Source organism: Bos indicus, chromosome 9, assembly GCF_029378745.1.
Source record: "Bos indicus isolate NIAB-ARS_2022 breed Sahiwal x Tharparkar chromosome 9, NIAB-ARS_B.indTharparkar_mat_pri_1.0, whole genome shotgun sequence".
NCBI classification, from domain to species: domain Eukaryota; kingdom Metazoa; phylum Chordata; class Mammalia; order Artiodactyla; family Bovidae; genus Bos; species Bos indicus.
The window spans coordinates 75,191,796-75,217,402 of NC_091768.1; the positions used below are offsets into that span (position 1 = coordinate 75,191,796).

Consider the following 25,607-nt stretch of genomic DNA (forward strand, 5'->3'; position numbering starts at 1 on the left):
TTGAGGCGGGGTCCCCTTGGATTAAGGGTAATTAAGACGGCTTCTGCAAACTAGTGGTTATCAGTGGGGAGGGAGGAAGGGCAATACAGGGGAAGAGAATTAAGAAGCACAAACTATTACGTATAAGATAAGCTACAAGGATATATTGTACAACACAGGGAATACAGCCTATAAATGGAGTGTGAATGGACCAATGAACAACAACAGAAAAGATGGCTTACTTCCCTAACAGAGCTGTGAGGGGTCAGCAAGGAGGACCCACTTAATGATCTCCCAAGTAATGATGAGTTAGCTCTGGCTTGTAAGTCATGTCATTTAGACTTGTGTTCCCTCTTTGTGTTTATTTTCCTCTCATTATATCTTGGCCTTTGGGAAAGCCTTCTAGCCCAGCTTCACCTATGTTATAGCACCATAAATAAAAGGTCCTTTGTCTCCTCTTGGGTCCTTGAGTAGAAAGAGAATAGATAAATGGTATTTGAAATGAGTAAGTCTTTGACAAGTTCATTAGTGGAGTTTTACAAAGTGTGGCTGCTGCATTAGTTCCAAGAGTTATCTTATAGTTACCTTTCTGTAAGTGTAATGAAATAGTATAACATTTTCCTAATGGCCTCAAAGATAATACTAAGGTCACTGTCTAAATATGTTGCAGTTTCAATCATATGCCTGACAGTAAAAGGTATTTCTATTTCATTACACTGTGGGAAAAAATCAATGCATAAATTAGTACTCGATGAACACCAGTAAAAAATGGCGAGGTTTTCAGTGTGAACTCATGGAGGGTAACTGGTCTCATGGTTATCCAAACCTCTCTCTTCTGGGGCTGAGACTTTCTGACTTACCCTTTATGGACAATATATTCATGCACTCCTGAGGAAAACCACCAGACTGCAAGAGGCTGAATAGTCAAATGTGGCAACTTCTGGGGACTTCCCCTTGGGGCCATTCAAGTTTCACAGGCTCATTAACTTGGGAACCTCAGCATTGAGGAAGCCCTGCCCAGCTCGGCTCTGAGAAAGTCTCCAGCCCCATCTGTCTTTCTGCAGCTGAAGCAGTGAAGCAATCACCAGGCTCTGAGCTGTTTGACACAGGGCACCATGTCTTACAAGACCCTTTGTATTCCCAGTGCCTGGCAAGTACTTTTGAACTGAACGAACCAGGGACTGCTTGGCTCACATACGTCATGAAGACAGAGCAGGAGCCAGGTTCATATGAACATCGGAACAAGGGTGATACAGTGTGAACTACCAAACCTTGACAGCTTGAAACAACCCCGGGAAACTTGCAGTGTACACAGGGGATACTCAACATACTTTTAATGAAGGAAGAGCAGCTCATGGCAAGTGGTTGCCACATACTGTAAATGTCTTTCAAAATAGGAAAATACTTTACTACCTTGTAAGACCAAAAGAAGAGAAAAAAATCACCTGACTGAGTTTTCTGTTGTGGGAAATGGGGTTAAGAAGAGTTGATGTACAAAATGGCACCAGAGGGCGATTAATCAATTTCAGGAAGCAAAGCTGTAAATATCTCATCCCAACCTCCACCAAAGGAGAGCTAAGCAGTGTCTCTGCCTTCCAGTAGGTGAAGTATTGTTCTAACTTCATCACGCTAAAAGGAAAGGCATATTTTCTTTGGTCTTAAGTTTTAAATTATTTCTCCTGAAAAACATGAACTCTTCTTTCCTCCTTCCCCAGCCACTGCAATTATATTTCAAGTGCTCTTAAAAAGTGAGTCGTCTAACCAACACTGAAAGCGTGATGCAGGAACTATTTACCTGAGAAAATATACTTAACTGTCTTCTATGAATGAGAGAGTACGGTTTGGAGTTAACATTAGTTCCTCGATTATCTTTCTCTACCAATTCTGCTACTATTTCCCTATTACCGCTTAGCCCATTTGCTGTTGTGCTTTAGTACGGCCTCTTCTTTGTCTATGATAGGACTGCTCATTGTTATACAGGGCACGGCCACCTGCTCTATCTCATTGGCTTCTAATAATTGTTTATGTAAGTAGGTCAGAGAGAAGTCATAAGAACAAGAGTTCTAGAGCCACACTGACACCTGCTCCCTGCTCTCTGCTTACCTAAGCTGTGTGCCCTGAAGTAAGTTATTTAGCCTCTGCACTCAATTTCCTCATTTGTAAAACGAAACAATATTATTATCTGCCTCACAGGCTTGCTGGGATGATTAAATAAGGTTCCTAAAATAGTGCCTGGTACAAAGAAAGAACTCAGTAATTATTAGCTCAGCCTTGTCCTTCATGTGCTTCCCTGGTGGCTCCATGGTAAAGAACCCACCTGCCAATGCAGGAGACACAGATTCTATCCCTGAGTCAGGAAGATCCATTGAAGGAGGAAATGGCAATCCACTCCAGTATTCTTGCCTGGAGAATTCCATGGACAGAGGAGCCTGTTGGGCTACTGTCCAAGGGATCGCAAAGAGCTGGACACGACTTAGTGATGAAACAACAAAAACGTTGTCCTCCATGGTTACTATTCTCCTTTCACAGCTGAATAAAGGCCCAGAGAGGCTGACCAACTTGCCTACGGTTGTTCAGCCATTCGGAGGGTGATTGAGTCCAAGTGTTCTTAGGACAACAGAAATCTCTCTGCTAGGATACTCACTTGCTGCTTTTAGGGAACACTCCAAAGAACAGTGTTGTGGGAAGAAGAGATTGCACAATCATTATAAAGTTTGCATGTTACTGAAAATTGCTTCTAAGGAGCTATGTAAGAAATTCAATGAGGAAAACCTGAGTATTTCTCCTTCACTGAATCTTTTTCTGGTGGAAGTATACTTAGTCATATCATTCATTCAACCTCATTACCAGGCACCTACTAGAAATAGAAAATCCAGTTACTAAGGTGCACTGGAAGACAGAAACACAGAGAAGGCCCTGCTCTTTCAGAGCAGGTATGTTCTGAATCTGGACATAATCCATCAATACACGCTTTCCCTGCCAAGTATGTGAATGTTTATATGGATGAGTGATATATAAGTCATACATGAAAAACATGTTATTTCTTTATAGCCACACCTCAATAAGTAAATCTATGTGCTTAAACATGTTCTGGAATATTGCTGTTGGTACATGAGAGTAAATAGGACTTTAAGATTGAGACTACCTCTTAAAATAAATATATTGGCGTTTACCCATCAAAAAGAGTGCACATGTTCCAAGCAGTTTCCTTGGGGCGGTTTATAATTATTTCCGGCATTGCTCAGCTCCGGCATTTGGGACACATATCCTTTTAGCTACAACTGTCTTCAGAGGTAGTTTATAAATATGCAAAAATTCCATCTCATTATTTAAAAATAGGCACACCTTGTTTTTGCCCAACATAGCATTTCTTAGCTTGGTTATACAAGTTGCTTGGAAGTGGCTCTGAAAGATTTTGAAAATTAAACCACACCTTCACGATGAGGTTTGCCACTTAATGGGTTATTCTGACCAACGTGTGCAGGTCCTATCCAGAACTCTGAAAAAAGGAGTTAAGGAAAAACAGTCAGATTTTTGTGCATAGCTTCCTAAAATGCCTATTTTGAAGATGTCATTATCAATTTGTGTGTGTTGGTCCCATTGTTAGAGTATCAGTCTCACTGGCTTATGTCATTTCTTGTGTGAATGCCTTCCCTTCCTTTTCAGAAATTGGCTTTTTGAGGGCAAGGGTTTGATTTTCTCCACATTTTGTGATTGCCAAAGTGTCTATCCAAAGTGACTACCACAGTAACTATGGGAAAGAAGATTCACATGTGCGTTGTAGTCTCTACAACTCAATAACTTGCCTCAGAAAGGAAAAGACAGAAGAAAGAACAGAGACAGACTTCCCTAGTGGAACAGTGGATAAGAATCCACCTGCCAATGCAGGGGATATGGGTTCAATCCCTGGTCCAGGAAGATTCCACACGCTGCGGAGCAACTAAGCTGCCCAACATAACTACTGAGCCTGAGTGCTGCAACTACTGAAGCCCGTGTGCCTAGAGCCTCCGCTCCCCAGTGAGAGAAGCCACCACAGTGAGGAGCCTACATACCACAACAAAGAGTAGTCCCCACTCTGCAATTAGAGAAAGCCCACGTGCAGCAACAGAGACCCAGCGCAAGCAAAAAAATTAAAAATAAATACATGAAAAGAAAGAACAGAGAGAAACCATTTGGAGCCACTAAGGTATTGGAAAGAACAACTATTGGGAGCTCCAAGTTCAATCAACAGATATTTATTAAATATCAACATATATCATCCACTTTATCTTTCACATCATTTTCAAATCCAGTACTTCTTTTTATCCTCACATATGTAATACAGTTTTTCCACTGCTATCTCTATCACTTCACATATTCAGAAAGAAAATGAACAAGATAAAAATGTGAGAAGACAGAGAAAAATAGAAAAAAAGTAAGAAAAACAAACAAAAAAAATAAGCCTTAAAAATAATTACTTAGTAGTGGAGATTTGGAAGTAATCATTTAATGGAAACTTGGAAGTAATTAATAGTATTTACTTCTGCTCATTGTTGATTGGGATTTTGAGGCAAACGAGGTTGAGAGTGTGATCTCAAGCTGTCTAATCAAATAAGATGAAGACAGAAGTATATGGCAGCCATTAAAAATACAGTCAGAAAGATGCGTTCTTTTTCAGTGGGCTACCTCTCCTCTGTAGTGACAAGTCAATGCTTTGATGTTTTTGACAGTGACCTGGACTCGATTTAGACCTCTTTAGGTTGATTATGCCTTGATGAAGTTGTGTAACTAAATGTAACACAATGGACAGGGGATCCATGTGCAACACAGGTCCCTCTAAAGATCAGCCCTTAGGGGTAGTTATCCTGCCACAAAGATGTTAAAAAAACACCGGTCAGGCTAAGGTACTGGCAACAAGGGACTTCTCCAGGATCAATGCAGAGAACGGATTGATGCAGACATTCCCTTGCTCTTGTTATTAAAGCTAACTGAGCCTTCAAAGGACGGTGTTGATTCAGGAAGCAGGAAACAGCACCTAGGATACCAGCCTTAGAAAACTGCAGCTGTAACATGGGTGCCTTTTGATAACTGCAGATGGACTCAGCACTGAGTAGAGCCACAGTCCACAGTGACCTGGTGAGGCTGTCAATGACCTTGAGGTCAGGCTGTCCGTAAGCTGCAAAGCTCCTTACTCCTATCCATTTGGCAATACCACCCTCAAAAAAAATCCCTCCTTTTCGTAGGATTTTGCTATTTGTTGTTGGGTTTTTTTGTTGATTAGTAGCTTTATAAGAAAGAAATATAAGTGTGGAAAAGGAATATTAACTACTTTGTCATTTACAGATAGAATATGCTTAGAGCAGGATTTAACTTTATTTTCTTGCTAGTATTAAAATGAAAAATACAACGAGTATATTGGCAATTCTCATAAGTGTCAGTTTCCCTTTTCACAGAAAGCCCTGCTTGACTCCTAAATTAGAGCAGTTGCCTTATTCTGTGCTTCTAAAGAAGCTTGGTTTCTTCAGTTCTGGCATTTATACTGTAATCATCTGAGATTAAAAGCTCTACAAAGAAAGCGTCCTTGCTTTCTTGTTCAATTCAATACTTAGAACAGTTCCTGAAATGTATGAATGAATTACTCTGAGTAAGTGAATGAATAAATGAAAAGTACTCAAAAGAAGGTTATTTAAAAATCACATTGCATCAAGTTATATTTTAACTTATGAAAACTCAAAATGAATGTGTGGGGGTAAGACGCTGATTCTTTTTCATTACATCCGATCAACTCAAATACCTCATTCCCCTAAGTTATTTACTCTTAAGTTGGTACATATGTTGTTCTATTTTGCATTAAACCAACCATTAGCCAACTTAAAAAATAACAACATAAAGCATTTAGTAGATAATTTAGAGAACCTTTTAAACATATACATTTTAATGTAAAATGGAGGAGGGAGGCTGACTTGGAATCATATGAGTAATTAGCCTTAAGCATGAAAATGGTCCATGTTGGAGCAAGATTTTGCAGGAAAGTGCCCCACAGAGAAATGGAGGCAGGAGGTAGGGGTTGGAAGAGAGTGAACCCCTCTGCTGAAGAAATTTTAACTCCATCATCTTAATACACATCCATTGATGTTTCTCTTTTTTAAAAATTAAGATATAATTGACATAAACATTATATTAGTTTCAGTCATACAACATAATGATTCCATGTTTGCCTATATTACAAAATGGTGGCTTTCTCTTATGTTCATGTTAAAGAAAGAATAAGAGAAGACTCATCTATGCCCTTTACATTCTCAAGGGACGCTTTCATGTGTGAGACCTCTACAAAAGTTTCCCTTTGGCAGTGGACATAGATTAATAAATATGTTGAGGAGAACTACATAGGATTGAAAAGGCAGCTTTTCTTTACTTTAGGAGCCAAGCTCATGGGTCCTGCTCACTACCCTCCAAGTCTTTGAGGGTATGGTGTGTGCCTGCTCAGTTGCTCAGTCATGTCCAACTCTTTGCAAACCCCATGGGCTGTAGCCTGCCAGGCTACTCTGTCCAAGGAATTTTCCAGGCATGAATACTGGAGTGGGTTGGCATTTCCTCCTCCAGGGAATCTTCCTGGCCCAGAGATTGAACCTGGGTCTCCTGCGTTGCAGGCAAATTCTTTATCATTGAGCCACCTGGGAAGCCCGCTGAGGGTATGGTTGGTGTTATAAATGTATGTTGAAAGGAGTATGTTGCAATCCCAACCTCCAGTACCTCATTAGGGTGGGCTTCAATCCAACATGACTGGTATCTTTATAAAAATGGAAAATTTGGACACAAAGACATGCACAGAGGGAAGATTATGTGAAGAGACAGAAGGAGCACTGTGTGAAGGCAGAGGACTGGGATGGTGCTCAACAGCTAAGGAACGCCAAGGATTGCCAGCAACCACCAGATGCTAGGAGAGAGGCGTGGAACAGATGCTCTCCTACTGTTTTCAGTTCTAGCTTCCAGAACTGTGAGACAGTAAATTTATATTGATCTAAGCAACCCAGTTTGAGGTACTTTGTTATGGCAGGCCTAGAAATGTAATATAGTAGGTGTCTGTTGCTCACATCTTTCCTCAAAAATGAACATAATGTTTATTTATGAGAACAATGAATGCTTGAAGGGCTGCCAAGTTACCTGAAAGTAAAGAGGAAGGGACTGATGTAGGAGAAAAAAAAAAAAAAACTGCAACATTGAAAAGGAGGAAATTTAAATGGGGGAAAGACCGTAAACAGAAGCTTTAACTAAGAGGATACACTTGCCAAAATACTCATACTACCAAAATACAAATGTAATTGTATGAAATGGAAATTTCAGGAGGCTGGATGAAAGGCATACATGCTCAGACTCAAGAAGGAGAACTTCCTGACAAACCTGTAGAAGAGAGGAATGCCATTCTCTGTGCCTGGAGGTGGAGCTGGCATTTGATGAAGCTGCGCATAAAGTGATTGGAAAAGTTGAGCGGAAGTCATTTTGGCATCTCCGCATGCAATGCAGTGAGCACTGCATTGAAAAATAGAACTGATTTTTAATAGATAACATTTGTAATCAATAAAAATTTCCTTTCCAGAAAAGTCTCATTAATTGCATTAAAGTCCATCATCACAGATTTCACCAGCTCTAGCCAAAACATTATGCCATACTTCCATTCTCTGCAATCTAAGAAGTGAAGAGAAAGAAAACTGCCTCTACAAAATGAAATTATATTTGTATGAAATTCTGAGTTTAAATGAGGGGTCAAGGTCTGTGTCTCATAGGAGAAGACAACAAAGATAAAAAGGGAGGGTAAGCATTAGAGACCTGTGTTCACCGAGAACCTGATGGTAAATCACTTAAGGACCAACATGCCAGGGGTAGTGTTTAAAATGTGGCAGATGAGCCATCTCATCATGATCTACAGTGAGTCAACCTGACAGCTTACGGACAATCCAGAATACACACCTACAGAAAAGACCAGGAGGAAGACCTGGCATGGTGTAACTGGGGAGGTGGTTAGCTGAGATGAAAGAAGACAGAGGGAATGTGATGGTTGCAGTCAATGAGCTGAGCAGATTGTTCTGTACAACTTGATCCACTCAGAGTGAGGACCAACTTTGAGAGAGATCTCAGCTCATTACACAGAAGAACATTCCAGTAGCTGGAAGTCTGCAACGACAGGACATCATGACTTGGGTGTCAGACAGTGAGCTTCCTACAATGGGAGGTGCTTCAACAGCAGAGAGGTAATGCCTTGGAAGTTATGCTGCAGAAGAGATTCACAAGAGAAGGAGTTGGATGGGATTTTAAGGTCTTTTCAAGCCTAGTTTTCTGCATCAAAAAGAATTCTGAAAATAAAGCAGTTGCCAGTCAGCTTTTTTTTTTTTTTTTTTTAAGAGGGCCTAGAAACAACATTCCAGTAGCAATGAGATTTTGGTTTCTAGATCTTATTTTCCAGGAGAAGGAACTAGAGCTCCTTGGGGAAGTGGCTGATTCAGCCCTTCATACCTGCATGCTAAGTCACTTCAGTTGGGTCGGACTCTTTGTGACCCTATGGACAGCAGCCCACCAGGCTTCTCTGTCCATGGGATTCTCCAGGCAAGAATACTGGAGTGGGTTGCTATGCCCTCCTCCAGGGGTATCTTCCCAACCCAGGGACCAAACCAGTGTCTCTTATGTCTTCTGCAATGGCAGGCGGGTTCTTTACCACTAGCACCACCTGGGAAGCCCGTTCAGACCTGGGGAAGGGAAAATACAAGATGAACTTGAAATATTTTGTGATGCTACAAAGTAATGAAATGCTCAGGAAAGAATGGGGCCTGTTGAAAGCATGCAGGAACCAACTAAAAGAGCTTTTGATGGCCAAAGCTGGAAAATTTGAGCAATAAAATTAATACTAAATAATAATAGTATTGGATTATAACTCAAATAATAAAGCAAAACATTTATGAATCCATATTAATATATGTAAGAAACTAAATAAACAAATAAATGACAGAGAAGCAAAGGCTCTTCCCTGCATTAGAATTCCAATTTAATAAATTGAGACGGAAAGAGTGAAATTAAAAAATCACCGTTAAGCATAACAGTTATTGCATCCAGTATCCACTGATGAATATTAAAATTAGTGGGTGTATGTTTGAGGAGAAACAGGATACTTGCTCCATCTCAGAATATCTTCCCACTAGATATTTATTTGGAGAAGGCAATGGCACCCCACCCCAGTACTCTTGCTTGGAAAATCCCATGGATGGAGGAGCCTACTAGGCTTCAGTCCATGGGGTCGTGAAGAGTCGGACACGACTGAGCAACTTCACTTTCACTTTTCACTTTCATGCATTGGAGAAGGAAATGGCAACCCACTCCAGTGTTTTTGCCTGGAGAATCCCAGGGACGAGGGATCCTGGTGGGCTGCCGTCTATGGGGTCGCACAGAGTCGGACACGACTGAAGCAACTTAGCAGCAGCAGCAGCAGCAATTTATTAATCAGAAAATGAAAATAGGAACTCTACAGTGAAAAACCCTACAGACACCACCTAAACCAAATGATCAAAGTTAACATCATCAGGAAGAAGATGTACTGATATCATAAACCCTTTGATAGGATGGGCTGATAAAGATAACGTCATTTCTGTGGTATTATTGCCCAAAGGGAATAATCTCACTCTAATGAGGAAACCTCAAATGAACCCATACTGAGGGACAAGTCTGAGGGAAAGGTGATCAGGACTCCTAAAGTGTCAAGGACAGGAAAGCAAACAGAGACTGAGGAACTCACAGATTGGAGGAGAGGAAGGAGACAGCAACTGAAGGTAACTGGGATCCTGGAACAGAAAAGCAGCATTAGTGGGAAAAAAGGGTTAAACTGAAACAAAGTCTGTAGTTTAGCAGATAGTGTTACATTGTTGTTGTTTAGTTGCTAAATTGTTTCTGACTCTTTGGGATCCTATGGCCTGTAGCCCACAAGGCTCCTCTGTTCATGGGATTTCCAAGACAAGAATACTGGAGTGGGTTGCCATTTCCTTCAACACAGGATCTTCCCAACACAGGGTTCGAACCCGTCTCTTGCATTGGCAGGCGGATTCTTTACCACTGAGCCACCTCAGAAGCCTGAACAGTGTTACATCAATGTTAATTTCACTGTTCTGAACACTGTATGGTTATATAAGATCTTAAAATTAAGAGAAACAGGGTGAGGGGGTTCATGAGAGCTCTATTATTTCTAGAGCTTTTCTGTAAGTCTCATATTAGCTCAAAATTAAAAGCTAAAAAGGAGAAAGCAATGAAAAAAATTTAATTAGTTCACTGGAATCATTTGTGTGTGTGAAAAATATCTTAAAATAACTTCTCCATGAAATAAAATACCTGCTACTGCTGTGTTTATATCAAAGAAGAAACACTTCAACAAATACCCTCACTGTGTTAAATATAGCATATTAGTTCTAACAAGCAGAGATACTTTAATATTTAGACCATATTCAAAAGCTCCAAACCTAGAGTTGGCTCCTTTGTTCATAGACACAATAAATTCTATTTTTTCCCTCTTTGGGGATTTTGGGAAGCTCTTCTTGAGGGAGGCACACCGGAGGTGAGATGTCAAGTCTGAACAGGAGTTAGCCAGAGACAGAGTGGGCTGGAACATTCCAGCACAAGGAATTGCAAGTATGAAGTCCCTGTGATGCAAAACAGTTTGGTTTGCTCTAGGAACTGGAAAACGTCCACAATAGTAGGAATTAAGTGGTGTGAGTGAGGCTGAAGAGACTGGCAGGAGGGGTCACATAAGACCACACAGGAGACTTTAGAATGATTCTATCAGCAGTGGAAGTTTCTGAAGGGTTTGAGGAGAGGAGATACGTGACTTTGGCAAGTCATCTCCTCCCACTCTCTGTTACTGGCTTTAAATGCTCATTAATATTATGCTGACCAGGATTCTTTATCTGCAGTGACGAATAAGACATGGGATTAGGCCAACAGGACCAGACTGCCAAACCATAATGATGAATTTCTTAGTGAAACTTCTGTCCCTGGAGAGTTGATAGAGTTGAGTTTGTGTCCCTCCTGCCATGTGGGTGTGGTACAGATGTTCCAAATTCCTTTAAAAGTTGACCTGAAATGAAATACCAAGAACTTTCCTAAAATGCTGATGCCACATTGAAATTTTTTTTTTCTTTCTCTTTGGATGTTTGGTATTGTAGTACAGCCCAATCCAATCAAAGAGTTGTGTGACTTCAAATTTTTGTGCCAAAATTTTTGAAATGTTAAAGCCTTTACTACTGGAATGTGGCAATGTCACATAATTCTTAGAAAGTTCACATGGCTCAACAGATATGGTGGTGGAACCAACAAGATGGGATAGCTCTCTATCCACATAAACACATGTACCTTCTCACCTGATTTTCCCATCAGCTCTCAGTGTGCCTTGAGGCCCAGAAGAAGACAGGAATGTTTTAAGACGAGCCAAGAAAGTACCTGGGTCAGGAGAGAGTTTCTTTGTTTTTTCCCCTAATTTTGCTTTGAAGCCAAGAATATTATTACCTTCTAATGTCAGCCTCCCAATACAATTAAGAAGCAAGCTTTATTATTTGATTAGAAATAGAAACAACCAAATTCCTGTCAGTTAGTTGAAGCTCAGTATCTGGCTAAGTCAGGAGCAGTCTCTTCCCATTCAGCTTACCTAGGAATATTTATCACAAGAGAAAAGAATGACAATTTCTGGTAACTTCAGGATTTAGAAGAGAAAGAGAAGCTTATTGTGCATAATGTCTATTGTCCAAAAATCTCTCCAAGATCTATATGCACGCTTTTCTTTTAATTATACTGAACTTTTGCAACTTGTTCTTTGATTACTAAGGACACCACAGTTTCATGGACAACTTTTTGCATTCACAGTCATTGTTCAGTTCTGGGTTAAAAACATAGAGGCCTGGGCCAAATCTGCACAAAACACAGTATTTCAAGCTCTGTTGCTTGAAATTAAAAAAAAAGAGGGGATCCTAGATACCTTGCTTTAAAAACATTCTTTTTCTCTTACACCAGAAATGCAGAAGGAAAACAGAAATCAGTTAATGAATCATTCTGATTTACTGGCTTGCAGCTGGTAAAGTTAAAACTTAAAAACAAAACCAAAAACAACCTGTATCACAGATCAGTTCCAAGTTTTGTTACTTCCGAAAAATCAAAGGGCATTTACATGTACGTGGTCAAAACTGCAAAGGAAAAAAAAAAAAAAAAATGACTTGCCCAGGAAAGGGATCTTACTTTAGAAACGTTGCCCCTTTCTAGCTCCTGTCCACTGCGAGCCCAACTCTTTCCCGGAGTTTGGTTTTTTAAAGTGCAGGCATCGCCTCCTTCCCTGGGGTGCTCCCTGTAAAAGGGCAGCTGGTCCGTGGGGCCGCGGCGGGGGTGGCGACAGCCTGCGATGTGGGGGCAAGTGCAATGTGCAAAGGCACTGTCGCCGACCGCAAGTTACCAGCTGCGGGTCCACTCGGAGCGACTACCGTCAACCTGCCTTCACCGTCACCTGCAACCCTCGCAACAAGTTCTCAGCGCACGCGAGGCAGCGGCGTTTCTTCCCCGGGCTCCCTGGCTCCCCGCGCGGACCTGAGCTCCTCCTGCTCCGCGCGCCTGAAAGCAAAAGGCGGGGTGGACGAAATCAGTCAGAGCTGGGCGGTCGGCTGGCCTCGGGCGCGATACTCCTACCTGCCCGTCCCGTCGGCGCGGCCACCAGCAGCAGGAACAGCAGGGCCGGGAGGCCGGGTGCCGGGGCTCCTCTGGCCGCCGCCCTCGCTGAGGGTCCGGGGGCGCACATGGGCGCCGGAGCTGGGTCACATCTTTGCAGGCAGCCGTCAGCGTGGGACTCCCCCTCGGGCCGCGGGCGCTGGGAGCGTGGTCTCCCCTCCTCACCCTGGGCCAGGGCTCTGGCTGCGCGCCGCGCTCCAATTGGCTGGGTGCCCGGGGAGGCGGAGCTGCGGCGGAGCCCCACCCGCGTCCCGCCGGAGCCTGGGCTGGGTGCCAGCGCCAGGGGAGTGTCCGACTTCTCCTCTAAGCCCGTCGGGCTAGCAGCTCCGAGAATCCTTGACTTTCCACCTCCCTAACCAACAAGGTCACTTGTTACTGTTGTTTCGTCTCTAAGTCGTGTGGTTCTCTTTTGCAATCCCATGGACTGTAGCCCACCAGGCTCTTCTGTCCGTAGGATTTTCCAGGCAAGAATTCTGGAGGGGTTGCTATTTCCTTCTCCACAGGATCTTCCCCACCGAGCAATGGAACCCACCTCTCACCCTGCAGGCAGGTTCTTTACCGCTGCGCCACTGGGGAAGTCCAAGGAGGTCACTACTGCAGGGAAAACTTCCCTCCCGACTGTTTAAACAGTTCCTCGTAGCAAATTCTTTCTGTTAAAGTAAACAGTGTGTTTTCTGTTTTCCTAACTGGACTCATTGATTTGGTAAGAGTTTGGAGAAGGAAATGGCAACCCACTCCAGTATTCTTGCCTGGAGAATCCCATGGAAGGAGGAGCTTGGTGGGCTACAGTCCACGGGGTCGCAAAGAGTCGGACACGACTGAGCGACTTCACTCACTTTCACTAGGAAGGACAACATTTTATGTTATCAGTGGCTTTATGTTATCAATGGGCTTCCCAGGTAGCACCAGTGATAAAGAACCCACCTGCCAATGCAGGAAACATGAGACGCGGGTTTGATCCCTGGGTCGGAAGATCCCCTGGAGGAGGCATGGCAACCCACTCCAGTGTTCTTGCCTGGAGATCCCCGTGGACAGAGGAGTCTGGTGGTCTACAGTCCATGGGGTGGCAAAAGAGACCCACATGACTTAGGGACTAAACACATAACACACAATGCTGCTGCTGCTAAGTCGCTTCAGTCGTGTCCGACTCTGTGCGACCCCATAGACGGCAGCCCACCAGGATCCCTCGTCCCTGGGATTCTCCAGGCAAGAACACTGGAGTGGGTTGCCATTTCCTTCTCCAATGCATGAAAGTTAAAAGTGAAAGTGAAGTTGCTCAGTCGTGTCCGACTCTTGGCGACCCCATGTACTGCAGCCTAGCAGGCTCCTCCGTCCATGGGATTTTCCAGGCAAGAGTACTGGAGTGGGGTGCACACAATACCACTTCTCAAAACAAAACCTTAAGAGTTGGAGGAAGATTTGATGAGATAAGATTCCATAGGATTTTAAAGGGCTTCCCTTGTGGCTCAATCAGTAAAGAATCCACCTGCAGTGCGGGAGACCTGGGTTCGATCCCTGGGTTGGGAAGATCCCCTGGAGAAGGGAAATGCTGCCCACTCCAGTATTCTGGCCTGGAGAATTCCATGGACTGTATATAGTCCATGGGGTCACAAAGAGTCAGACACGAGTGAATGACTTTCACTTCTTTCACTAAAGCAGTTAAGTCCCTTTCTGGATTTTAAATACTAGATATACACACACACACTCTAAAGTGTCACTCAGCCATAGCAAAGAATGAAATATTGCCATTTGCAACAACATAGATGAACCTAGAGAATATTTACTAAGTAAGTGAGACAAAGACAAATATGTGCTATCACTTATATGTAGAGTCTAAAATATAATACAAATGAATATATATACAAAACAGAAACAGACTTACAGACATAAAAACTAACATGGTTACCAAAGGGGAAAGGGAAGGAGGGATGGATAAATGACAATGAGATTAACAAATACAAACTACATAAAACAGATAAACAGCAAAGACTTAATGTAGAGTACAGGGAACTATATTCAACATCTTGTAGTAATCTATTTGGAAAATAATCTAAAAATATGTGTACAAATAACTGAGTTATTTTTTTCTCTATCTGAAATTAACACAATATTGTAAATCAACTATATTTCCATTAAAAATTAGTCTAGCACCATCATTATTACTTCAATTCTGGTGGATTAAACATGATGTATATTTGCCACAGAAGTATTTTGAGTCAATCATTTTTAGTATCTAAACCTTAAGACTTGTGTGTGTTTTGGTTCCAGTGTGAATTGTTCATGGCCCTAAAAGGGCTGAGGCAAATATACATAACTTTCCCTCCCTGTCTCCCAACCCCTCCCCCCTCTTTTTTTTTAAATTGATGTATAGCTGATTTACAATGTTGTGTTAATTTCTGCTGTCAGCAAAGTGATTCAGTTCTACATATATACTTTTTCATATTCTTTCCCATTATGGTTCATCACAGAATATTGAGTATAGTTCCCAGAGATCTATAGTCCCCTAACACTCCTTAACTTGAGCAGGAACAGTTTATTGTTCCCTTCTTCTAGGAAGCAGGAATGGGGAGCGTGCCTGAGACCTGTAGTCCTTTCCACTCTTAAGTGGGTGCCCCTTGTTTGTGAGCCAGCCATCTTCTGTGTGCCCTTGCCTCCCTCCCTCTCTCCCTTCCTCCTCACCTTCTCCTGGGCACTGATCAGACAGTAAGTCAGAATTTTTCGGTCTCATACCTGTGAACACACTCACATTTCTGTCCTCAGTTGCCTATGGCTTTTGCAGGATGAGTGTGACCTGAGAAATTGCTAGGCCTTCAGTTGTTGCCCATGCATTAAAGAGGACAGACATGACTTTTGCTTTTAGCTGTGACCTGGAATTCACCTTAGGGCGTTTCCTTAGTACCTTTAAATTCTACCATCTTCTCACTATTGTGAACCTCAGTAAGAGACAGTCTGAGTCCCTCCCAGTCTAAACCTCTCGGGTTGAAATAAATTCTAGTATATCCTTCCACAGATTTTTGAAATGACTCAACACATTCAGATCAACATTTTTCTTCTCCTCAAACATTACAATTCTTCTTGCCATGACTTATCACACTGGGATCTTAGTTCTGTGAAACCTGATGTATGAGTTTCTGGGCTTTCTGTTCAGAAAGGTCATAAACCAATCCTTCTCATCCCAGCTTGGACATTAATACTACAAACAGATAGTATAAATTTTCCCTATTCCAGTTTAACTCCTAAACAGTTTCCAGGGGTAATATCATCATCATCATCTGAAGTTACTGTGTTCTTATTGTCAGCCAGGTACCAACTAAAATGTCTATATTTGCTGCTTTCTTTAGTCCTTAAAACAATTCTATGAATCGGTTATGTTACCCCGAGTTACAAAAGGAGCAAACAGGCTTGTACAGATGGTTTACTTAAAGGGATAGAACAAGGATCTGAATCCTGGTTAATGCAATTCCGAAGGCTGTATTTTAATGACTTCCTTGTATGCCTCTTATATTAATACATAACAAAATGAATCACATACACATGAGGGGTGAACTGTGAAATAGCGTACATAGTAAGATGTATTCTTATTAATTTATGAAAATGCAGCATGAGTTGATTTCCTTAGTGTAAACTACCCTGTGAGTGAAAAGAGATGCCATTCCTGCACACCCAAGCATGAACAGGGCAGGATCAGAATGTAATAAGGCTACTGCTCCAGGAGTACACCTGAATATTAGGGGACAGGTGGCAGTTAGAACATGAGGGGTGGCAAGATAAAGTTCTCTGAAAAGGGTTGGGGGTGGTGGCAGAAAAGGAGAGTTCTGGGGAAATAATAAGCATCCAGTATTTAGAGGATTTCTACAGTTCTTTTAGGCTACTCTGCCATGCTCTCTTCATTGAATGAACTACTCTGTGGCTATATGGGGGCACTAGTAATTTTTGATATGCTGTCTGCTTAAATCCAAATTATATCTAATGTTTCAAATCCTATGGGATCTTATCAAATCTTCCCCCAACTCTTCAGTATTTATTTTGGGAAGTGGTATTGTGTCCTGTGTGTTCAGTCACCAAGTCATGTCTGACTCTTGTAACCCCATAGACTGTAGCCTTCCAGGCCTCTCTGTCCAGGGGATTTCCCAGGCAAGAATACTGGAGTGGGTTGCCATTTCCACCTCCAGGGGATCTTCCTGACCCAGGGATTGAACCCATGTCTCCTGTGTCTCCTGTGTTCCTTGTGGGTTCTTTACTGCTGAGCCACTGGGGAAGCCCCTTTGAGAAGTGGTACACACTTTTTTTTTTAATTTAAATTTATTTATTTTAATTAGAGGTTAATTACTTTATTTTAAAAATGTTTTGTAATTGTGAAGACTAATATGTACACAGAAAAATGCACAAATGTAGTTATTACAGCTCAGTTCAGTTCAGTTCAGTTGCTCAGTCATGTCCGACTCTTTGCAATCCCATGGACTGCAGCACGCCAGGCTTCCTTGTCCATCACCAGCTCCTGGAGCTTACTCAAACTCATGTCCTTTGAGTCAGTGATGTCATCTAACCATTTTATCCTCTGTCATCCCTTTCTCCTCCCGCCTTCAATCTTTCCCAACATCAGGGTCTTTTCCAAGGAGTCAGTTCTTTGCATCACATGGCCAAAGTATTGGAGTTTCAGCTTCAGCATCAGTCCTTCCAATAAATATTCAGGACTGATTTCCTTTAGGATTGACTGATTTGATCTCCTGGCAATCTAAGGGACTCTCAAGAGTCTTCTCCAACACCACAGTTCAAAAACATCAATCCTTCATCACTTAGCTTTTTTTTAATAGTCCAACTCTCATATCCATACATGACTACTGGAAAAACCATAGCTTTGACTAGATGGACCTTTGTCGGTAAATGTAGTGTCTCTGCCTTTTAATATGCTGTCTAGGCTGGTCATAACTTTTCTTCCAAGGAGCAAGTGTCTTTTAATTTCATGAATGCAGTCACCATCTGCAGTAATTTTGGAGCCCCCCAAAATAAAGCCTGTCACTGTTTCCATTGTTTCTCCATCTATTTGCCTTGAAGGGGTGGGACTGGATACCACGATCATAGTTTTTTGAGTGTTGAGTTTTAAGTTTAAAACTTAGTTTAAAACTAAGTGTTAAGTTTTAAGCCAACTTTTCCCCCCCTTTATATATATATATTGTGAATTTATTTATTTTTTAATTGAAGGATAATTACTTTACAGAATTTTGTTGTTTTCTGTCAAACACCAACATGAGTCACCCATAGGTATACATATATCCCCTCCCTTTTGAACCTCCCTCCCATCTCCCTCCTCCATCCCACCATTCTAGGTTGATACAGAGCCCCTGTTTGAGTTTCCTGAGATACACAGAAAATGCCCATTGGCTTCTTTTCTACACATGGTAATGTAAGTTTCCATGTCACTCTCTCCATGCATCTCACCCTCTCCTCCTCTCTCTGCATGTTCATAAGTCTGTTCTCTATGTCTGTTTCTCCATTGCTGTCCTGCAAATAAACTCTTCAGCACCATTTTTCTAGATTCTGTATATATGCATTAGAATATAATATTTATCTTTCTCTTTCTGACTTACTTTACTCTGTATAATAGGCTCTGGGTTCATCCACCTCATTAGAACTGACTCAGATCTGTTCCTTTTTATGGCTGAGTAATATTCCATTGTGTATATGCACCACAACTTCTTTATCCATTCATCTGTCGATGGACATTAAGGTTACTTCCATGTTCTAGCTATTGTAAATAGTGCTGCAGTGAACAATGGGATACATGTGTCTTTTTCGATTTTGGTTTCCTCAGGGTATATGCCTAGGAGTGGGATTGCTGGGTCATATGGTGGCTTTATTCCTAGTTTTCTAAGGAATCTCCATACTGTCTTCCAGTGGCTGTATCAGTTTACATTCCCCAAAATAGTGCAAGAACATTCCCTTTTCTCCACATCCTCTCCAGCATTTATTGTTTGTTGATTTTTTGATGGTAGCTATTCTGACTGGTGTGAGGTGATATCTCATTGTAGTTTTGATTTGCATTGCCCTAATAATGAGCGATGTTGAGCATCTTTTCATGTGTTTGTTAGCCATCTAAATGTCTTCTTTGGAGAAATGTCTGTTTAGGTCTGTTCCCACTATTTGATTGGGTTGTTTGTTTTTCTGGTCTTGAGTTGTATGAGCTGCCTGTATATTTTAGAAATGAATCCTTTGTCAGTTGTTTCATTGGCTATTATTTTATCCCATCCTGAGGGTTGTCTTTTCACCTTGCTTATAGTTTCCTTTGCTGTGCAAAGGCTTTTAAGTTTAATCAAGCTCCACTTGTCTACTTTTGTTTTTTATTTCCATTACTCCAGGAGGAGTAGAGGATCTTGCAATGATTTATGTCATCAAGTGTTCTGCCTCTGTTTTCCTCAAAGAGTTTTATAGTTTCTGGTCTTACATGTAGGTCTTTAATCCATTTTGAGTTTATCTTTGTGTGTGGTGTTAGGAAGTGTTCTAATTTCATTCCTTTACATGTTGCTGTCCAGTTTTCCTAGCACCATTTATTGAAGAGGCTGTCTTTACCCTAGTGTATATTCTTGCCTCATTTGTCAAAAATAAGGTACCCATAGGTGCATGGGTTTATTTCTGGGCTTTCTATCTTGTTCCATTGGTTTATATTTCTGTTTTTGTGCCAGCACCATACTGTCTTGATGACTGGAACTTTGTAGTATAATTTGAAGGCAGGAAGGTTGATTCCTCCAGTTCCATTCTTCTTTCTCAAGACTGCTTTGGCTATTTGGGGTCTTTTGTGTTTCCATATGAATTGTGAAATTTTTTGTCCTAGTTCTGTGAAAAATGCCATTGGTGATTTGATAGGGATCACATTGAATCTGTAGATTGCATTTGGCAGTAAAGTCATTTTCACAATATTGATTCTTCCTACTCAGGAACATGGAATATCTCTTCCATCTGTTAATGTCGTCTTGGATTTCTTTCATCAATGTCTTATAATTTTCCGTATATAGTTCTTTTATCTCCTTAGGTAAGTTTATTCCCAGATATTTAATTCTTTTTGTTGCAGTGGTGAATGGGATTGACTCCTTAATTTCTCTTTCTGATTTTTCATTGCTAGTAGATAGATGTGCAAGTGATTTCTGTGTATTGATTTTGTATCCTGCAACTTTGCTAAATTCACTAATTAGCTCTAGTAATTTTCTGATACTATCTTTAGGATTTTCCATGTACAGTATCATCTGAAAGAGTGAGAGCTTTACTTCTTCTTTTCCGATCTGGATTCCTTTTATTTCATTTTCTTCTCTGGTTGCTGTAGCTAGGACTTCCAGAACTATGTTGAATAATAGTGGTGAAAGTGGACACCCTTGTCTTATTCTTGAACTTAGGGGGAGGAGTGCTTTCAGTTTTTCACCATTGAGAATAATGTTTGCCGTAGGCTGATCATATATGGCCTTTACTACGTTGAGGTAGGTTCCTTCTATGCCCATTTTTTGAAGAGTTTTAATCATAAATGGGTGCTGAATTTTGTCAAAGGATTTTTCTGTATTTATTGAGATTATCATTTGGTTTTTATCTTTCAATTTGTTAATATGGTGTACCACATTGATTGATTTGTGTATACTGAAGGATCCTTGCAACTCTGGAATAAACCCAACTTGATGATGGTGTATGAGCTTTTTGATGTGTTGCTGAATTCTGTTTGCTAAAATTTTGATGAGAGTTTTTGCATCTATGTTCATCGGTGATATTGGCCTGTAGTTTTCTTTTTTGTGTGTGTTGTCTTTGTCTGGTTTTGGTATCAGGATGATGGTGGCCTCATAGAATGAGTTTGGAAATGTTCCTTCCTCTGCAATTTTTTGAAAGACTTTTAGAAGGATAGGCATTAGTTCTCTAAATGTTTGATGGAATTCTCCTGTGAAGCCATCTGGTCCTGGGCTTTTGTTTTTTGGGAGATTTTTGATCACAGCTTCAATTTCAGTGCTTGTAACTGGGTTGTTCATAGTTTCTATTTTTTCCTTGTTCAGTTTTGGAAGATTGAACTTTTCTAAGAATCTGTCCATTTCTTCCAGGTTATCCATTTTATTGCCATGTAGTTGTTTGTAATAGTCTCTTGTAATCCTTTGTATTTCTGCATTGTCTGTTGTAACCTCTTCTTTTTCATTTCTAATTTTGTTGAGTTGATTCTTCTCTCTCTCTTTTGTTTGTTTTCTTTTTTTTTAATTTTATTTTATTTTTAAACTTCACAACATTGCATTAGTTTTGCTGTTTTCTTTTCTTTTCTTTTTTTTTTAAACTTTACAATATTGTATTAGTTTTGCCAAATATCGAAATGAATCCGCCACAGGTATACATGTGTTCCCCATCCTGAACCCTCCTCCCTCCTCCCGCCCCATACCATCCCTCTGGGTCGTCCCAGTGCACCAGCCCCAAGCATCCAGTATCATGCATCGAACCTGGACTGGCAACTCGTTTCATACATGATATTATACATGTTCCAATGCCATTCTCCCACATCTCCCCACCCTCTCCCTCTCCAACAGAGTCCAAAAGACTGTTCTATACATCAGTGTCTCTTTTGCTGTCTCGAACACAGGGTTATTGTTACCATCTTTCTAAATTCCATATATATGCATTAGTATACTGTATTGGTGTTTTTCTTTCTGGCTTACTTCACTCTGTATAATAGGCTCCAGTTTCATCCACCTCATTAGAACCAATTCAAGTGTATTCTTTTTAATGGCTGAGTAATACTCCATTGTGTATATGTACCACTGCTTTCTTATCCATTCATCTGCTGATGGACATCTAGGTTGCTTCCATGTCCTGGCTATTATAAACAGTGCTTCGATGAACATTGGGGTACACGTGTCTCTTTCCCTTCTGGTTTCCTCAGTGTGTATGCCCAGCAGTGGGATTGCTGGTTCGTAAGGCAGTTCTATTTCCAGTTTTTTAAGGGATTCTTCTCTCTTTTTTTCTTGATGAGTCTGGTTAAAGGTTTGTCAACTTTGTTTATCTTCTCAAAGAACCAGCTTTTAGTTTCATTAATCTTTACTATTTTTTCTTTCATTTCTTTTTCATTTATTTCTGCTCAGATCTTTTTGATTTCTTTCCTTCTTTTTTTTTTTTTTTTGTTTCTTCTTCATTTTCCAATTGCTTTAGGTGTAAAGTTAGGTTGTCTATTCAATATTTTCTTATTTCTTGAGGTAGTATTGTATTGCTATAAACTTCCCTCTTAGAACTGCTTTCACTGCATCCCACAGGTTTTGAGTTGTCATGTTTTCATTGCCATTTGTTTCTAGAAATTTTTTTATTTCCCTTTTGATTTCTTCAGTAAGCTGTTGGTTATTTAGAAATGTATTGTTTAATCTCTATGTGATTGTGCTTTTTACATTTTTTTTTTCTTGTAACTGATATCTAGTCTCATAGAATTGTGGTTGGAGAAGATGCTTGATACAATTTCAATTTTCTTATATTTACTGAGGTTTGGTTTGTGACCCAAGATGTGGTCTATCCTGGAGAATGCTCCATGTGAACTTCAGAAGAAGGTGTATTCTTCTGCATTTGGATGGAATGTCCTGAAGATATCAATGAGATCCATCTCATCTAATGTATCATATAAGACTTATGTTATTAATTTTCTGTTTTGGTGATCTGTCCATTGGTGTGAGTGGGGTGTTGAAGTCTCCTACTATTGTTGTGTTACTGTTAATTTCTCCTTTTATGTCTGTTAGTATTTGTCTTATGTATTGAGGTGCTCTTATGTTGGGTTCATAGATAGTTACAATTGTTAAGTCTTCCTCTTGGATTGATCCCTTGATCATTATGTAGTGTCCTTCCTTATCTCTTGTAATCTTCTTTAAGGTCTATTTTGTCTGATATGAGGATTGCTACTCCAGCTTTCTTTTGCTTCCCATTTGCATGGAATATATTTTCCCAGCCTCTCACTTTCAGTCTATATGTGTCTTGAGGTCTGAAGTGGGTTTCTTGTAAAGAGCACATATATGGGTCTTGTTTTTGTATCCATTCAGCCAGTCTGTGTCTTTTGGTTGGAACATTTAGTCCATTTACATTTAAAGTAGTTATTGTGTAAAGTATAATATATGTTCCTATTGCCATTTTCTTAAGCCAACTTTTCACTCTCCTCTTTCACCTTCATCAACAGGCTCTTTAGTTCTTCTTCACTTTCTGCCATAAGGGTGGTGTCATATCTGAGGTTATTGATATTTCTCCTTGAAATCTTGATTCCAGCTTGTGCTTCATCCAGCCCAGCATTTTGCATGATGTACTCTGTGTAGAAGTTAAATAAGCAGGGTGACAATATACAGACTAGACGTACCCCTTTCCCAATTTGGAACAAGACTGTTGTTCCTCGTCCAGTTCTAACTGTTGCTTCCTGACCTGCATACAGATTTCTCAGGAGGCAGGTAAGGTGATCTTGTATTCCCATCTCTTTAAGAGTTTTCTACAGTTTGTTGTGATCCACACAGTCAAAGACCTTGGCATAATCAATAAAGCAGAAGTAGATGTTTTTCTGGAACTCTCTTGCTTTTTCTATGATCCAACAGATGTTGGCAATTTGATCTCTGATTCCTCTGCCTTATCTAAAACCAGCTCAAACATCTGGAAGTTCATGGTTCACGTACTGTTGAAGCCTTGCTTGGAAAATTTTGAGCATTACTTCTCTAGAGTGTGAGATGAGTGCAGTTGTACCATAGTTTGAACATTGTTTGGCATTGCCCTTCTTTGGGATTGCCCTTCTTTGGGATTGGAATGAAAACTGATCTTTTCTAGTCCTATGTTATAGCTCAGTGAGTTACAAAGTGAAAGCATTGGTAAACATCACTCAATTCAGGAAATGGAACAGTTCTAACCTGATAGAAACCCCTGTCCTAACCGTTCTCTTCTTTGCCAAATCACACAGGGTGTATTCTGTCTTCTCTCACTAACACTAGGCTATGAGAGTTATCTGTGTTACTGCCTGTAGCTGTACTGTCATGCTGAGAAGTTATTTATCAGATGACTATGCCATGATTTATTTATTCATTCTATTTTTGATGGCATTTAGATTGTTTCTGGTTCAGAACTATTAGCAATAGTACTGTTTTGAACATTCTTGTATGTGTCTCTTGCTTGGGTGCGCATATTTCTGCCAAATACATACCCAGAAGTGTAATTGCTGGATAAGACAGACCTAATTTCAACTTCTGTAACTTAAGTAACTTACTACCAAAATTGATTTCTGAAGTAGTTAAAGAATTTACACAATTCACACCCCTGTCAGGATAATGAGAATTCTTTTTCCACATTCTTTCTAATATTTGATATTTTCAGCTTCATAATTTTTGCCATTTTATAAGATATGTAGAGTTATGTGATTATGGTTTTCATTTCCATTTTTCTGATGATTAATGATGTTAAGAACTTTTTGGCAAATTTATTAGCCACTTGGATAATACATACTAGTTCTTGTGTCATGGATCTGCTTAAGTTCTTTTCAATTTTTTTTTCTGTTAAATCATGTCTTTTAATTTCATTTTTAATTGTTTTGAAGGAATTTGTTACATCTTCTAAATATGACACCTCTAGCTGTTATATATGTGGCAAATATTTTCCCTCTTGTGGCTTGCCTTTTCACTCTTGAGAGTAACAAAAGAAATTCTTAAATGTAATCAAATCTAATTTACCAATTAGTTGTTTTATGGTTTGTTTTTGTTCTGTCCTCTAAAAACTGTTATCCAAGGTCATGACAATATTCTAAGTTTTCTCCTGAATCTTTTTTTGTTTAATTTTTCACATTTCAAATTATGATCCACCTGGAATTGATTTTTATATATGATGTGAAGTAAGGATTCAAGTTTAATTGTTTAAGAGTCCAGCTGACACAGCACTATTTACTGAAAAATCATCCTTTTCTTAGAATTCTTCATAAACTGTCGTCCATGAATGGGTTTGCTTATAGACCATACTCTTGTTCTGTTAGTCTATTTGTCTATTACTGTGCTGATTCCACACTACTTTAATTATCTTTTTGCTAGTAAAGCAAGTCCTTGTACTTTGTTCTTATTCAAGTACCTTGGCTATTTTTTTTTCCCATTTGGATTTCCAAATAAATTTTAGAATCACTTTCCAACTCCCACAAAACAACTGGTAGAGACTTAAAAAAAAAACAAAACTTTTTAAATTAAGTCATAACATAGGTAAAATAAGGTACAAAAAATTCACTTAAATTTTTCATGGATACACAACTATGTTACCAAGTACAGAGAAAATTCCCACATGCTCCTCTCACATCCCTCTAACATAGTCACTATGGTGACTTCCATTACTATTTTATTAGGTTTAAAAAGATTATTTGGTCGGATGCATTGGGTCTTAGTTGTGGCACACAAGATCTTCATTGTGGAGTACAGGCTCTGGAGAGCGGTGCACGGGTTTAGTTGCCTTGAGGTACATGGGATCTTAGTTTCCTGACCAAGGATTGAACCCTTGTCCCTTACATTGAAAAGCAGATTCTTAACCACTAGACCACCAGGGAAGTCCCAACACTTGATTAGTTTTCACTCTTCTTGCCCTTCTTATTAATGGAACCAGACAGTACGTACTTTTTTTTTGCATATGTCTTCTTTTGTTCCACATAATGTTCATTTGAGGTTCATTCATGTTATAACATGTATCAGTAATTTTAATCCTTTTTTCATTGCTAGGAAGTGTTCCATGATAAGCTTTTAATATCTGCATTTGTTCATTTCTGTGCCAAAAGCAAAAAGTTTCTAGGGCAGAGATCAGAATTGCTATTACTGTTGTTTGTCATTTAGTTGCTGCTGCTTCTGCTGCTAAGTCGCTTCAGTCGTGTCCGACTCAGTGCAACCCCAGAGACGGCAGCCCACCAGGCTCCGCCGTACCTGGGA

General features: G+C 40.2%; 1 protein-coding gene across 2 annotated transcripts in view; it reads right to left on the reverse strand.

The window, feature by feature from the left end:
* IL20RA (interleukin 20 receptor subunit alpha) overlaps positions 1-12,905 on the reverse strand; it is a 33,135-nt gene extending 20,230 nt beyond the window's left edge. The window contains exon 1 of one of the 2 annotated variants that reach the window (XM_019967494.2): positions 12,661-12,905. In XM_019967494.2, the coding sequence (XP_019823053.1) occupies positions 12,661-12,769 (109 nt within the window). In that variant the 5' untranslated portion in view covers positions 12,770-12,905. Of the gene's footprint in view, positions 1-1,774; positions 2,030-12,660 lie in introns of those variants that run through there. The other variant, XM_070796256.1, reaches the window with a different exon arrangement.
* Between the last annotated feature and the right edge of the window lie 12,702 nt (positions 12,906-25,607).